The sequence below is a fragment of the Perna viridis genome, chromosome 8 (assembly GCF_037379345.1).
Source record: "Perna viridis isolate PV_CMFRI_1.1 ecotype Kerala chromosome 8, ASM3737934v1, whole genome shotgun sequence".
Taxonomy (NCBI): Eukaryota; Metazoa; Mollusca; class Bivalvia; order Mytilida; family Mytilidae; genus Perna; species Perna viridis.
The window spans coordinates 24,767,378-24,782,438 of NC_142452.1; the positions used below are offsets into that span (position 1 = coordinate 24,767,378).

General features: G+C 39.0%; 1 protein-coding gene across 1 annotated transcript in view; it reads left to right on the plus strand.

The window, feature by feature from the left end:
- The window catches only part of LOC148609942 (uncharacterized), a 153,547-nt gene that overhangs the window by 126,487 nt on the left and 11,999 nt on the right, over positions 1-15,061 (plus strand). The window contains exons 148-154 of the mRNA XM_088541550.1: positions 153-10,592; positions 11,102-11,724; positions 12,290-12,458; positions 12,995-13,092; positions 13,568-13,744; positions 14,197-14,293; positions 14,742-14,894. Coding sequence (XP_088397676.1) covers positions 153-10,592; positions 11,102-11,724; positions 12,290-12,458; positions 12,995-13,092; positions 13,568-13,744; positions 14,197-14,293; positions 14,742-14,894 — 11,757 coding nt within the window. The remainder of the gene's footprint in view (positions 1-152; positions 10,593-11,101; positions 11,725-12,289; positions 12,459-12,994; positions 13,093-13,567; positions 13,745-14,196; positions 14,294-14,741; positions 14,895-15,061) is intronic.

Below are 15,061 nucleotides of genomic sequence, written 5' to 3' on the forward strand. Positions count from 1 at the left end.
ATTGATTTCAGTTATTATGGTTCATTTAAATTTTAATTTTAGTAAAGTATTCAGGCAAATTGTATTATAATCAATGTAAATAAGACAAAACAAGAAACTTCATTTAAGTTATATTATCATGTGATATGACTAATTTTCCTTACTCATTTCAGGATATTATCTGTATATTGAAGCATCATCACCCCAGAAACCTGGTCAAAAGGCTCGTATTCGATCCGAAGTTTTCCCTCCAACTGCTGGTAGTTGCTTCTCTTTCTTTTATTTGATGTATGGAAGGACAATGGGAACTTTGAATCTCTATCTTGACACCATTGGATCTTCAAGCACACCCAATCAGCATTCAAGCTTGTTCCAGAACTCAGTAAATCAGGGCCAAAAATGGATAAAGGCCTTTGTAAATGTCACCAGCAGACAGGAATATACTCTTGCATTCGAGGCAGTTATCGGAAGTGGTTATTTAAGTGACATTGCAATAGATGACATTACATTAAAATCTGGATTATGTCCTGCTACCCCTCCATCCAGTCAGCTCTTCCAGTGTACAACTGGTAATTCCATATCTGCTCTCAAGGTGTGCAATTTCCAAAATGATTGTCCAGATGGAAGTGATGAAAAGAACTGTGGAAATTGCACTTTTGATAACTCACAGTGTGGATGGATAGATTCAAGTGCAGGATCTTTTAGATGGACAAGACACAACAATGGAACAGAAATTGGAAATACTGGACCACGAAATGACCATACAAGGAATAATCCACTTGGATTTTACATGTATGTAGATTCTAATTTTGGACAAGGTTCTTCTAGATTTGCATCCCTACGAAGTCCAACTTTGAGAAACTCTGCTTCAACTTGTCAAATGACATTCTGGTACCACATGTATGGAAGAACTGGAACTTTGTTTGTAAGCAAGGTTGTTCAAGGTCAGCCTACTTCCTTGACATATCTGGGTAGAACAAATAGTAACCAATGGCAACAGAGAACAGTAAATATTGGACAAGTGAATCAAGACTTCTATATACAGTTCAGAGGATCTAAAACTTTGTCTCTTGTTGGAGATATTTCTATTGATGACATTTCTTTCCAGAACTGTGGACTTCCACCCATTCAGGCAACCTGTGGTGCTAACCAATTCCAGTGTACCAGAGGATCTTGTGTTGATAACAATCGACTTTGTGACTTTACAAATGATTGTGGAGATAATAGTGATGAGTCATCATGCTCTGGTTACCCATCAAGGTGTGCTTTTGATCTTTCATTTTGTGACTGGACTCAAGGAGCTGGTGATAGTTTTGACTGGTCCAGGAGAAATAGCCCAACACCAACTGCTGGAACAGGACCAACACATGATCATACAACGGGCCTCAGATCTGGTGGATTTGCCTATATTGAAACATCAAGACCAAGAAAAGTTGGTGACACAGCCATATTACTCAGCTCAGCGTACAATGCAGTTAACTCAGGTTGTTATTTTGTATTCTATTACATGTTGAATGGAAGGCTTGTTGGAAATTTGAATGTGTACCTGAGACAAAATGGTGGTAGTACTCCATTGAAACAAATCTTCAGCACAACTGGAAACCGTGGTGATATATGGGATAGGGCCTTCATAAACATTCAATCTCAGTACCCTTTCCAGATTGTAATCCAGGCCACTGTTGGTGGACTGATTAGTGGAGATATTGCAATAGACGATACTGTTTTCAGTAAAGGATGTGTGAAAGCTCAAAATGTTCAGTTCCCTGGCTCAGTTAATATTCCACCTAATGTTCCAAGTGGACAGTGCCAAAACACAGCTGGAGATTTCAAAACTTGTGGACCATGTGATTTTGAATCTGGAATGTGTGGATGGGTTGATAGAAGTAATGGAAGATTTAACTTCAGCAGGCATTCAGCAACGCAGAACAAAGGCAACATTGTTGGACCATCACTAGACCATACAAAGAATTCAGCTCAGGGCTACTATGTTTTTGTTGAGGGATCACAAGGCGTATTCTACAGTACTGCTATTCTGCAAAGTCCTATGATGCCCCCCTCTGCTAGTACTTGTGAGCTTTATTTCTACTACAACATGTATGGAGCAAATGTAGGTACTTTAACCACCATGCTCTTTATAAACGGAACAAGATTCCCAATCGATATTATAAATGGCAATCAGGGACAAGGCTGGCATCTAAGGAAAGCCTATATTGGACAAAGAATTGGGGCTATTGCCACCAAATGGCAAGTGAAGTTCTATGTAAGACCTGGAAGATCTTTTGCCCCATCAAACACAAATGATATTGCCATAGATGATATCTCATTTGTAAACTGTGCAGGAACAGCTCCTAACATCAGCTGCAATTTTGACAGTGGACTCTGTAATTGGGTCCAGGCGGTGAATGATGATTTCCAATGGACTGTTAACAAAGGCACTACAAGAACATCTGGAACTGGACCATCACGAGACCATACTTCAGGTTCAGGCCAGTATATTTATATTGAAACTTCTTACCCCAGGAAACGAGGAAACCAAGCTACACTGGATAGTCCTACCATGCCTCCCACTCCATTACAAGGCAACTGTTTGTCCTTCTGGTACTACATGTTTGGACCAACCATTGGAAGTCTTAGAGTCTATCTGACTACATCTAATAACAGAGTTCTTTTCTGGTCAAAAAATGGCACTCAAGGTGATAAATGGACACAAGCCTATAGAACAATTAACTCCTCAATTGACTACAAAATTTCTCTAACTGGTATAGTTGGGAAAGGTCCACAGGGAGATATAGCAATTGATGATGTAACTGTTTCTCCAGGTCCTTGCCCCCTTCAGCCTGGTTGTGATTTTGAATCTGGTTTCTGTGACTGGAAACAGAGCAGTGCAGATGATTTTGACTGGACAATTGGCAATAATGGAACAACCTCTGTTGGAACAGGCCCTCCTTTTGATCACACTTACCAATCTAGCACTGGACATTATGCTTACATTGAAACATCTGGAAGACAACCTAATAATAGGGCAGTACTTCTTAGTCCAATGGTAACATCTGCTGTTACAACTACTAAATGTATGCAGTTTTGGTATCACATGTATGGAAAGACTATTGGATCATTGAATATTTATATCCAGAGAAATAATTCTCAAGCCAAACAGATATGGTCTAGAACTGGAAACCAGCAAAATATGTGGAGACATGGGCAAGTGACAATATATCAGTATGGAGTGTATTCCATTATGATAGAGGCAGTCAGAGGACTTGGTTACCAAGGAGATATTGCTATTGATGATGTTGTGATCACAAATGGTGCATGTGCCCCTGTTGGAACTTGTAATTTTGAGCAAGGAACATGTGGCTGGACCAATGCTATAACAGGTGATGATTTTGATTGGACACGAGACTTTGGTGGAACAAACAGTGCAAGAACTGGACCCAAAGTTGATCACACTTTAGGTACATCCCAAGGTCATTACATGTACATTGAAACTTCTGGAACAGGAAGACGAATTGGAGAAAAGGCATGGTTTGTGAGTGATATCTTGAAACCTCTAACTTCTGGCTGTTTGAAGTTCTGGTATCACATGTATGGAGCTGGTATTGGCAAGTTGAATGTATATCAACAACTGTTTGGCTCACAAAGACTGGCTTTGTTGTGGTCCTCAAGTAGTAACCATGGCAATGTATGGTTGAGTGCACAGGTGGCTGTTAGATCATCGCAAGAATTTACTTTAACTTTTGAAGGTGTCTATGGTGGTAATTACACTGGTGACATTGCCATTGATGATGTTGTCTTCCAAAGGGTAGGGTGCTCACAGACACCACCTACGACACCAACAGTGTTTCCACCATCAACAACAAGAAGTCCTTATCCACCCACTGCAGTAGACTGCAACTTTGAAAATGGAATATGCCTATGGTCACAAGACAAAAATGATACATTTGATTGGACAATGAAAACTGGTACTACTACATCAGTGAAAACTGGTCCTGTTGCTGACCACACATTACAGAATGCAGCTGGACACTATATCTACATTGAGGTCTCTGGTAAAAGTCCAAACAGTACAGCTAGAATTGTTAGTCCCAATGTCAACATAAGGTCAGCTGGAGTATGTTTGAAGTTCTGGTACAACATGTATGGAGTCAATGTCAACAGATTGAGTGTTTACTCAAAGAATGCAGGAGTAATGAGCCAAGTTTGGACACGGTTTGGAAACCAGGGACTTGACTGGAAATATGCCCAGGTTCATATTACAAACCAAGGCCTTAATCAACAACTTGTCTTTGAAGGTGTTGCTGGAACACGTTATGCTGGGGATATAGCCCTTGACGATGTGACATTCAACATAGGAGATTGCCCACAGGCCTCAGTCTGTGACTTTGAAGATGGCATATGTGGCTACACACAGGACAGTAGTGATCAATTTGACTGGACCCTCAACTCAGGGAGAACCAATAGTACTCGCACTGGACCTAAAGCAGATCATACTTTCCAGACAAATGAAGGAAAATACATTTACATTGAGTCATCTGCTCCAAGGAGAAGAAATGATAAGGCCAGAATTGACTCACCACTTTATCCAGCCACAACAGGATCCTGCTTGAAATTCTGGTTTAATATGTATGGCAGGTCAGTTGGATTTTTACAAGTCTATGTCAAACCCTCTGGAGCCAGTAATGGGAGAATGATCACAAAAATTGGACAAAACCATGGAACAGCATGGAAACCATTCCATGTAACAGTTCAGAGTCCAACTCCATTTAGAATCACTTTTGAGGGAATAGTTGGAAATGGTTATCAGGGTGACATAGCTCTTGATGATATTCAGCTTGTATCAGGAGCTTGTCCACCAAGAGGAAGTTGTGACTTCGAAAAAGACACATGTGCATGGAGAAATATGAATTTTAATGATACGATGGACTGGGAAAGAGCAAGGGGTAGAACTGCATCTGCAGGGACTGGACCTGCTGCAGACCACACTCTTAACACACCATATGGTACATATTTGTATATTGAAGCATCATCAAGGAAACAAGGAGACAATGCATTGCTGGCTTCACCATGGTTACGACCTACAAATTCAAGTCGCTGCATGACATTCTGGTATAATATGTATGGAACAGGAATTGGATCTCTCAATGTTTATCAGCGAGTATATCCTCAACCATTAAACCAGCTTTTCACCTTGTTAGGTGACCAAGGGAATGGATGGAAACAGGCCCAAGTTAATATACAATCTTCTCCTTCAAGAGGGTACAATGTTTATATTAGAGGCATTGTGGGAACTAATTACAAAAGTGACATTTCCATTGATGACATTGTTATAAATAACTTTGGCTGTGGGAGCCTGCCACCTGCAACCACATCATCAACTTGTGCATACACATGTACTGGAAACAACCAATGTATTAGTAGTGACAAAGTTTGTGATTTTATACCTGACTGTTCTGATGGTGGAGATGAAAAGCAGTGTGGTTATGATTGTACTTTTGAAAATGGACAGGTTTGCAGATGGACGAATAGCTCTACAACATCATTTAAGTGGTTAAAGAACAGAGGTGCCACACCTGATTCTAACACAGGCCCTTCAATTGACCACACAACTCTTGGACCTAATGGATACTACATGTATGTAGATGCAAGTGGAGGTGGACTCTACAGCCATGCCTACTTCACAAGTCCAACACTGAAACAGTCAGCAAGCACGTGTCAAATGACTTTCTGGTATCACATGTATGGAACAGGAATAGGCACACTGTATATTTATATGAAGACTGTAGGAAGTACAACAAACACTAGAGTATGGAACTTGCAAGGCAATCAAGGAAACAGATGGAACAGAGGAGTTGTCAACATTGGACGGATAGACACCAACTTCCAGATTCTTTTTGATGCTAAAAGATCGTACAGTACCAAAGGAGACATTGCTATTGATGATATTAAATTCCAAGGTTGTGGCCTACCAACTGTTAGTACATCATGTGATGCCACTCACAACTTCACATGTGGAAGAGGAGCCTGCATCTCTTTGAACCGTGTATGTGACTTTACTGATGACTGTGGTGACAACACTGATGAACAAATAAACACATGTAGTTCCTATATAGGATGTAACTTTGAATCTGGACTTTGTACCTTTTCACAACTTACAGATGATGACTTTGATTGGACTAGACGTGCAGGAAGTACTCCATCTCAGCTGACTGGACCAGCTAGGGACCATACTCTAAACACAAAAGCAGGACTATACTTGTACATTGAAACTTCCCGTCCAAGAACACCGGGACAGAAAGCAAGACTTGCTAGTCAGTTCTTTCAACCAACAACTTCACACCCATATTGTACAATGAGATTTTACTACTTCATGTTTGGCAAAGATGTTAACCAGCTTGCTGTTTACACCAGGTCAAGTGTGAATGGAGGAACACTGTTAAGATATCGCAGATCTGGAAACCTTGGTGAATACTGGGAAAGAAGAGAAGTGGGTGTGTATTCTAGCAAACCTTTCCAATTCATCATAGAGGCTACTGTTGGAAAATCTGCCTATAGTGATATTGCTATTGATGATATCTCCTTCTCCAAAGCCTGCAAGCCATATACAGGACCAATATCTACCCTACCTCCAGGTTCTGTTACAACCATTTCTCCCACTGGTAATTGCCCTACTGGACAGTACAAGTGCAATAATGGAAAATGTATTAACTCAACCTTAGTCTGTGACTTTATAAACAATTGTGGTGATAACTCAGATGAAATCAAATGTCAAGAATGTGACTTCCAGTCTTCACAGTGTGGTTGGATGGATAGCAGTGCTGGCAGGTATCAGTGGGATAGACATAATGGATCAACATCAACTGGCCCAAGAAATGATCACACTTATGGCACTTCGCAAGTTGGAAATTACATGTATGTTGATGCAGGAAGTGGACAGAATTATGGGAAAGCTGTACTGGTTTCCCCTCCTTTTGGTAACCTTAACTCATTGTGCTCATTGAATTTCTTCTACTATAAGAACAGTAATGCTGCTGGAACACTACGCATGTACCTTGTGCCACCTAATATTAAATACAACTCCCTTGTTGGCAGAATAAGAATTTGGTCTGCTTTTGGTAATCATGGTAACACATGGAACAATGCTACAGTCGGAATTGGAAGAAGAACACCAGGATACTATCTGGTTCTTGAAGCCTTGCACTCAGGGAAAACTGTTGACATGGCTGTAGATGATTTCCATTTCACAAACTGTGCTATTAGTCCATCTTCAACATACTGTGCTTCCAACCAGTTCACATGTGCAAGAAAGTCCTGTGTTGACCTTGCTTATGTGTGTGATTTCTCAGATGACTGTGGTGACCAATCAGATGAAAAAAATTGTTCAAATTATGTTGAACGTTGTAACTTTGAACTTGACCTCTGTAATTGGATCCAAGATGACCAGGACAATTTTGATTGGTCATATGGTTCAGGTGTAACAAGTACTGTTGGAACTGGACCAAGCTCTGACCATACATATGGGTCAAAAATAGGGCATTATATGTATATTGAGACATCATCACCTAGGAAGTTAGGGGATGCTGCAAGACTAAAGAGTCCAGTATTTTCACCAAGCTCTAGTAATTGTAGGATCAGATTCTACTACCATATGTATGGACCAGATGTAAATACTCTGAATTTGTACAAAGAGAACTATGAAAGTGGTCCCATGTCTCTGTTATGGACCAAAAATGGATCCCAAGCAAATGCCTGGATAAGAGCAGTTGTGTCAATATCAGGGTCATCACCTTTCAGAGTTGTAATTGAAGCTGTACGAGGCAATGGTTATAAGGGTGATATCGCTGTTGATGATGTTTCATTTACACCAGGATGTCAAGTGGTTCCTGCTGCCACATTACCTGCTGTATTAACAACCCCTGGACCATGTGGACCTGGCAAGTGGCAGTGTGCCAACAAACAATGTATTGATTACAGCAAAGTTTGTGATTTTAAGAATGACTGCAGTGATAACAGTGATGAAGCCAAATGCCCAGCTTCCTGTCCATTCAGCAGTGGAATGTGCTATTGGACCAATGACCAGAAAATGGCCCAAGGTAACTGGAATGTAGCCAGCAATGGTAACCCAGCAACAAACACAGGCCCAAGCACAGACCACACCTCATCTTCAAGCTCTGGTGGATTTGCAGTCATTTCCAAAGCAGCCAATGATACAGGAAAGATTTTCCGTCTCAATAGTCCAATGTACCACCAAGCAGGAAAGACTTGTAACTTCTCTTTATGGTATAACATCCATGGAAAAGCCTTCAGACAATTTAAGATTTACATCCATTCTGGTGGAGTAGAAAGTACACTGTTTAGTCTCTATTATCTTCAGCTGAACAAACAACAGGACACTTGGCAACAAGCCCAAGTCAGACTACCAGGCTGTGCACACCAGTTTTACATCATTATTGAGGGAATAAGCTATGGCAGACAGGCAGGATACATAGCAATAGATGATCTACAGTTCAGCAATTGTATGACTCCACCATCTACAGGATCTTGCACAAAAGACCAATACACATGTTTAAGTGGAAACTGTGTTCCTATGAACTTACGTTGTGACCTGCAAAATGACTGTTGTGATGGCAGTGATGAAGTTAAGTCCCTTTGTATGGGTTACAGTCAGTGCACTTTTGAGTACTCATTGTGTGGATGGCAACAACTGACCACTGATAACTTCAACTGGACAAAACATCGAGGTCCAACATCATCAAGTAGAACTGGACCAACACAAGATCATACCACAGGGTCAAGATCTGGATATTACTTATACATTGAATCATCAAGCCCTAGAAAACCAAATGATACTGCCAGTATTGGGCTATATCTACCAAGAAACAAAGGTTCATGTTCAATGAGATTTTGGTACCATATGTATGGTAGTGCTATTGGTGGTATGAATGTTTATATCAATTCATTAGCTAGAGGAAAGATTAAACTTGACAGTGTGACATCACAACAGGGTAACAAATGGCTCCGTAGAGAAGTGAATTTAACAAGCTCGTCACCATATCAGGTGATCATTGAAGGTGTTGTTGGAGCAGGAATTACTGGAGACATAGCCATTGATGATGTTAGTTTCACACCAGGATGTGGAGCTCCAACAGTTGTTACTCCTTCCCCTCATCCTATGACAACTCCTAGACCAAACCTTTGTCAAGGTTGGCAGTTCCAGTGTGGAGACAACAGCTGTATTGCCAAGATCAAAGTTTGCAATTTTAAACAAGACTGTAAAGATGGATCAGATGAGAAACAGTGTCCAACAGACTGTACATTTGAAGGGTCACAAGGAAATTGTGGATATAATGAAACTGCTATTGATGGATTTGATTGGAGAGTTGGAAGTGGTGGTGATACATCAAGCCTTGTTGCTCCATCAGTTGATGCTACAACCCAAGATCAAAACGGCCATTTTCTGTATATTAATGATAACACAGGTGGACACCCAGGAGTTAGTAAGAAAGCTCAAGTATCAAGTCCAACATACACAGTGGCTAATGGTAACTGCAAAGTTACCTTTGCATACTATTTCAATGGACAAACACTTGGAACACTCTATATGTACATTCTTGAGCAGTCTGTTAAGACTCAGCTGTGGAGACTATCTGGATACTCTGGCAGAAAATCTGATGACCAGTGGCATAAAGTCACTGTTGGTATCGGTCATCGTAGTTCTCCATTCAACCTCATTTTTACTGAAGTTTCAAGCACCTATAATGGAGCCACTGCTATTGACAATATTCAGTTTACAGACTGTAGCATGAGTCCACCAGTGCAGGTTTGCAACACAAATACACATTTGCTCTGTGGCAACAAAGCATGTATACCACTGTCATTACAATGTGATCTAACAGATAACTGCGGTGATGGCTCAGACGAAGCAAATTGTGGTAGCTATAAAGAGTACAACTTTGAAAATGGAATTGGTGATCTTATCCAGAGCAAGACAGAAGATGATTTTGATTGGACACTTTATAGTGGAAAAACTCCATCAAGTTACACTGGTCCACAATGGGATCACACTATGGGAACATCAAGTGGACATTATCTATATATGGAAGCATCTGGAAAGAAATATAACCAAAAGACCTGGCTTCTAACCAAATCATTTTACAGAACAACGGGTAAAGATTGTCGTATGAGGTTTTACTCTTATATGTATGGACAATATGTTAATACACTAAGTGTGTACTACAGAATATATAATGCTGGACCACCCACAAAGTTAGTTCTGGCACGAGCCAATGAGCAAGGAGCATACTGGGCACGTCATGAAGTACAGTTGAATGTTAGCCAAAGCTTCCAGATTATTATTGAAGCTAAAGTTGGCGACAGCTATCTTGGAGACATCGCCATTGATGATCTAACTTTTACACCTGGTTGCCAGTATGACACATCCTCCTTACCAAACCCACCTGCTGGTGTCACAACACATGCACCACCAGTTACACCAGCCAATAGATGTAACACAGTATCACAGTTCCAGTGCTCTGATGATAATAAATGCATAAATAGTAACCAAGTATGCAACTTTGTCAATGATTGTGCTGATGGATCTGACGAATTACAGTGTGGTAAGTGTTAATATTGAAAACAAGATCAAAAAGCCTTGATTTTCAACCACTCCCACCAATGTATTCCATGCTAGAAACTTATATATTTGAATCTGATCAAAAACTGTAGTATGGGGGATAGATTTTTAAGCACAAGTATGAAGAACATATGTACATTTTGTACATTTGTTTTACAGTTGTTAATTTTTCTGTTGTGATTAGGTCTAATGAAACTGTGCAAATCAAAATAAAGGACGAACATTGCATTTGATATTTTAAAAACGAAAAATTTTAAAAATGGTTATTTTCACATGATTTACTTTTTGGCTATATTCTTGCTAGACTTCGGAATGCAGAAATGAAAGCATGCAAATAATAAAAAAAAATATATAGGGCTTATCTTCTTATGAGATACATGGCATAATCCCTCATTACAAAAATTACATCTAGGGAAAATAGTCACCATAGAAAAGACCCCATCCAAACATTTTTGAAGATGAGGTTTATCATGCACCTTTACTTTCCTTCAGTGAAAAAATCATGTGGATTTGGTTTGGATGAGTTATGTAACTGGATGATAAATGCATCACAGACAGCACCAGCTGATCAAACATACAAATGGAAAGCTGACCAAGGCATAACTGTACAAAAAGTGAGCGATTACAGACCCAAAAATGATCAGAGTGGGTCCCCTCAAGGATATTATCTATGGGCAGACAGCTCTCCTGGATCCTTTGACAGCCACACAGAACTCTACACACCTGTCATTGGCCAAACAGGGCCCCAGTGCACTCTAGTATTGTACTACTACATGAAAGGAACAGCTGTTGGAAAATTGGAAGTTTTCACATTGTTTAACAAGCAAACTGATCATTTATGGGCAGTAGAAGGTAACCATGGAGGAAAATGGAATCGAGCAATGGTATTTATAGGTGCTAGGACAAACTTCCAACTTTATATACAGGCAAGAAGAGGCAACTCTTTTGCTGGAGATATTGCTATTGACACCTTGCAGTTTGTCAACTGTGCAACACCAGAACCAGTTGTCGGAGGGTGTGGACAAAACCAATTTAAATGTGGCAATGGTTTCTGTATCAGTGAGGACAAACGTTGTGATTATTCTGATGATTGTGGAGATTCTACTGATGAACAGGTAAAAACGTTTGGCCCTGTTTTAACACATACCATTGACTTTCAATTTAATGAAAATTATACCTACTGATTGTTCCATTTTGTAACTTTATTTAAGTACTGGGTGAATGGTACAATTATTAGGTACAACCTACTGAACCCTGAATAAAAAAACTGTCTACACCAGACACTTGTTGATACTTTTATGACATTTTGAATGCATTTTGAACCTTAGTTAACCAAACACCTCAGTTACACCTGTCTTAAGAGATAAACATCAATTACATCTGTCTTAAGAGAAAAACTTCAGTTACACCTGTCTTACATGAATAATTATTAGTTACATACACCTTTCTTAAGAGAAGCACCTCAGTTATACCTGTCTTACGGGAAAAATTCTACAACCCAAAAGGGTTTAAGTTCTGACATGCTTCACTGTACAATGTCAATTAAATTACAGATACATATTGGGTATTTTGCATACTAATATTTTAAGTAATTACAGTAGCTCATTAAAGCTGATAAAAATCCTAATCCCATTTTAGTTTACCATATAGACTAATTTGTTTGTTTTCTTCCTCTTTTAGCCTGAGACCTGTGACCAAAACTATAAGGCAAGGTGTGACTTTGAACATGGCATCTGTCAATCATGGTTCAATGACATTACAGATGACTTTAATTGGAAGTTATCAACTGGTCCCACAACAACCAGAGGAACCGGCCCTGTAACAGACCACACCCTAAGGTCAAGACAAGGTTGGTTTTAGTCTCACTCATAAGTATGTTTTAAATCTTGTACAGTTGAATGTATGGTTCATCTCATTTCCTCCTAAAATCATTGTTTGATGGGGTAAATTGGCTTATGTTTTATGAAACATCACAAATTTAATGTTCAATTTTTCAGCAGATTTTTTAGAGAAAAATTGGTTCTTAACATGATATTGTATGTCAAAAAATCTGGAAAAGCACTTGACGAAGTCATGCAGGCAAATCCGTTCTGCTTTCATTTTACAGGCTTCATGTTAGCAGTCTTATTTTTCAATATTTTAAAGATGTATCTGAAGAAATTCTTGAATTGGGATGTTTTTTTTTATGAAACATGGCCCTAACAGGATTAATAATACTACAGCTGACTTCTGTGATAAAGGAACTATAGTTCTTTTCAATTAGATTTAATTTTGTGTGAGAAATCTCATTGTACATAACTCAGAGGTTGTGATATTTGCAGTACAGGTATGTACTGTCACAGCCAAATGTCAAATACTCTTAATGACACACCATAACTATTTCAGGTACCTACCTTTATGTTGAAAGCTCTGCTCCAAATAAACCAGGACAAGTAGCCAGACTGTCTTCATACATCATTAAAGGAACTTCAAACAACTGCCAGGTAAGTAATAAATTTAGATGTGTTTTATGATTAACTCCTCTTGTCTGAAAGGAAGGATATCAGAAAGGGGATATCTGTGGGCAAAAACGTATTTCAGAGCACACAAACTGATGTAGACAAACAACAAGGAAGACAAAGTATTAAAATACAATGTACACAGAAACAAGCAGCCCAAACTCACCAAAAAATGTATAGTCTACGTCAACCTGCATGCACAAATACAAGTGATGGATGCAATAGGGACCAATTGTTAATTTGGATGCAGCTCTCCTTGACCTTCAGTGAGATTTCAGTAGGATTTTGATGGTAATTAAAAGCTATAATTGTGTATTTGTTTGTTTATTTCACTATTTTTACTGGGTTTTTTTTTCAGACACTTTAGTGCAGATGAGATTTCAGAGAGGATGGCTATTTGTATGAGTCATTCTTTTTGTATTTTTCAGTATTTTGAAAAAAAAAACCTTCTTTTTTTTAGCTAAGATTATGGTATCATATGTGGGGTAATGATGTTGGATCTCTGGCCATAGCTAAAAGGTACAGCTATAACCCTGGTGGTATTGTTGTCATTTACAACCTAACAGGAAGTCAGGCTGATGGCTGGCTCAAGGGACAATACCCACTTACTGATGGAACAAACACAAATAACTTTGAGGTATGTTGAACCCAGTCAGTCAAGTTAGTCACAAGGCTGACTGTTAGCCCAGGTAATAAAGGTAGTCATGAGGCCATCTGTTAGCCCAGGCAATAAAGGTAGTCACGAGGCCGACTGTTAGCCCAGGCTATAAAGGTAGTCATAAGGCCGAACTATTAGCCCAGGCTATAAAGGTAGTCACAAGGCTGACTGTTAGACCAGGCAATAAAGTTAGTCATAATGCTGACTCTTAACCCAGGCAATTGGAATCAAGCATTTGCTTGGAAAAGTTGTCAGTTTTACAGTGAGTTGGTTTTTCCTTGATTCAACTTTCTATCAAATTTGAATAATAATACCTATAAAATGATATGAAATGAAGAGCCTTTTAAATTATTTTTGGAAAATTATGGAATGATTGTCATTTATTTCTGTGGCCTGATGTTTTTTTAATGAAAAGGATGTCTATTTTTCAGGTGACTCTGATTGGACAAGTAGGATCTGGTTTCCATGGTGATATTGCCATTGATGACATATCTCTTACACCTAGTTGTGAACAAGCTCCAATGGAAGGTTAGTCAAAACTGAAAACATATTTTAAATTTGACAAATTTGAAATCAGTATTATTACTCTGTTCATAAGTTTGTTCCCACATTAAGTTTGGTATTGAGATTCTGGAAAAAATAAAAAAAATAAATAAAATCTGTCGAAGGAGAAAAAGCTTTAAGTGCCTAAAATTATCAGATAAATTCGGTTTTAAAAAAACTTTCACTGTAAACCAGTTTCTCATCTCAGTGACTTCCCTTGTGAACAAATCTTCTAAAATAAGGAAGTGTTATCCATTCAGGCCATTTAGGTTCATAAGCCAAGTTATTTTTTGTAACCTGTATGGCTGTATGTTTTTGCCATCTGTCATATACAGTGTGGATATATGCTACATTTTGACTATGGGCCAAACCTCTATTTAAAGTGCTGTATACAAAAAATCTGGGTTATAGATTGAAGCATTGTTGTTTACAGTACCATTGCCTGGCCAGCCAACTAAACCACCAACTACAGTAGGGCCATGTGGTCCAAACCAACTAATGTGTGACAATTCTAGATGCTACAGCAAGGAACAGAAATGTAACTTTATTGATGACTGTGGAGATGGCTCAGATGAATATATGTGTGGTATGTATAGAATATAGATTATATAAATGGTAGGTGTGGTTTAGAGGTGGTAGGTGTGGTTTAGGGATGGTAGGTGTGATTAAAGTCTTAGTAGGTGCAGTTTAGGGATGGTAAGCATTATTAAAATTTAATGATTGTGGTTTAGAGGTGGTTGGTATGGTAATATG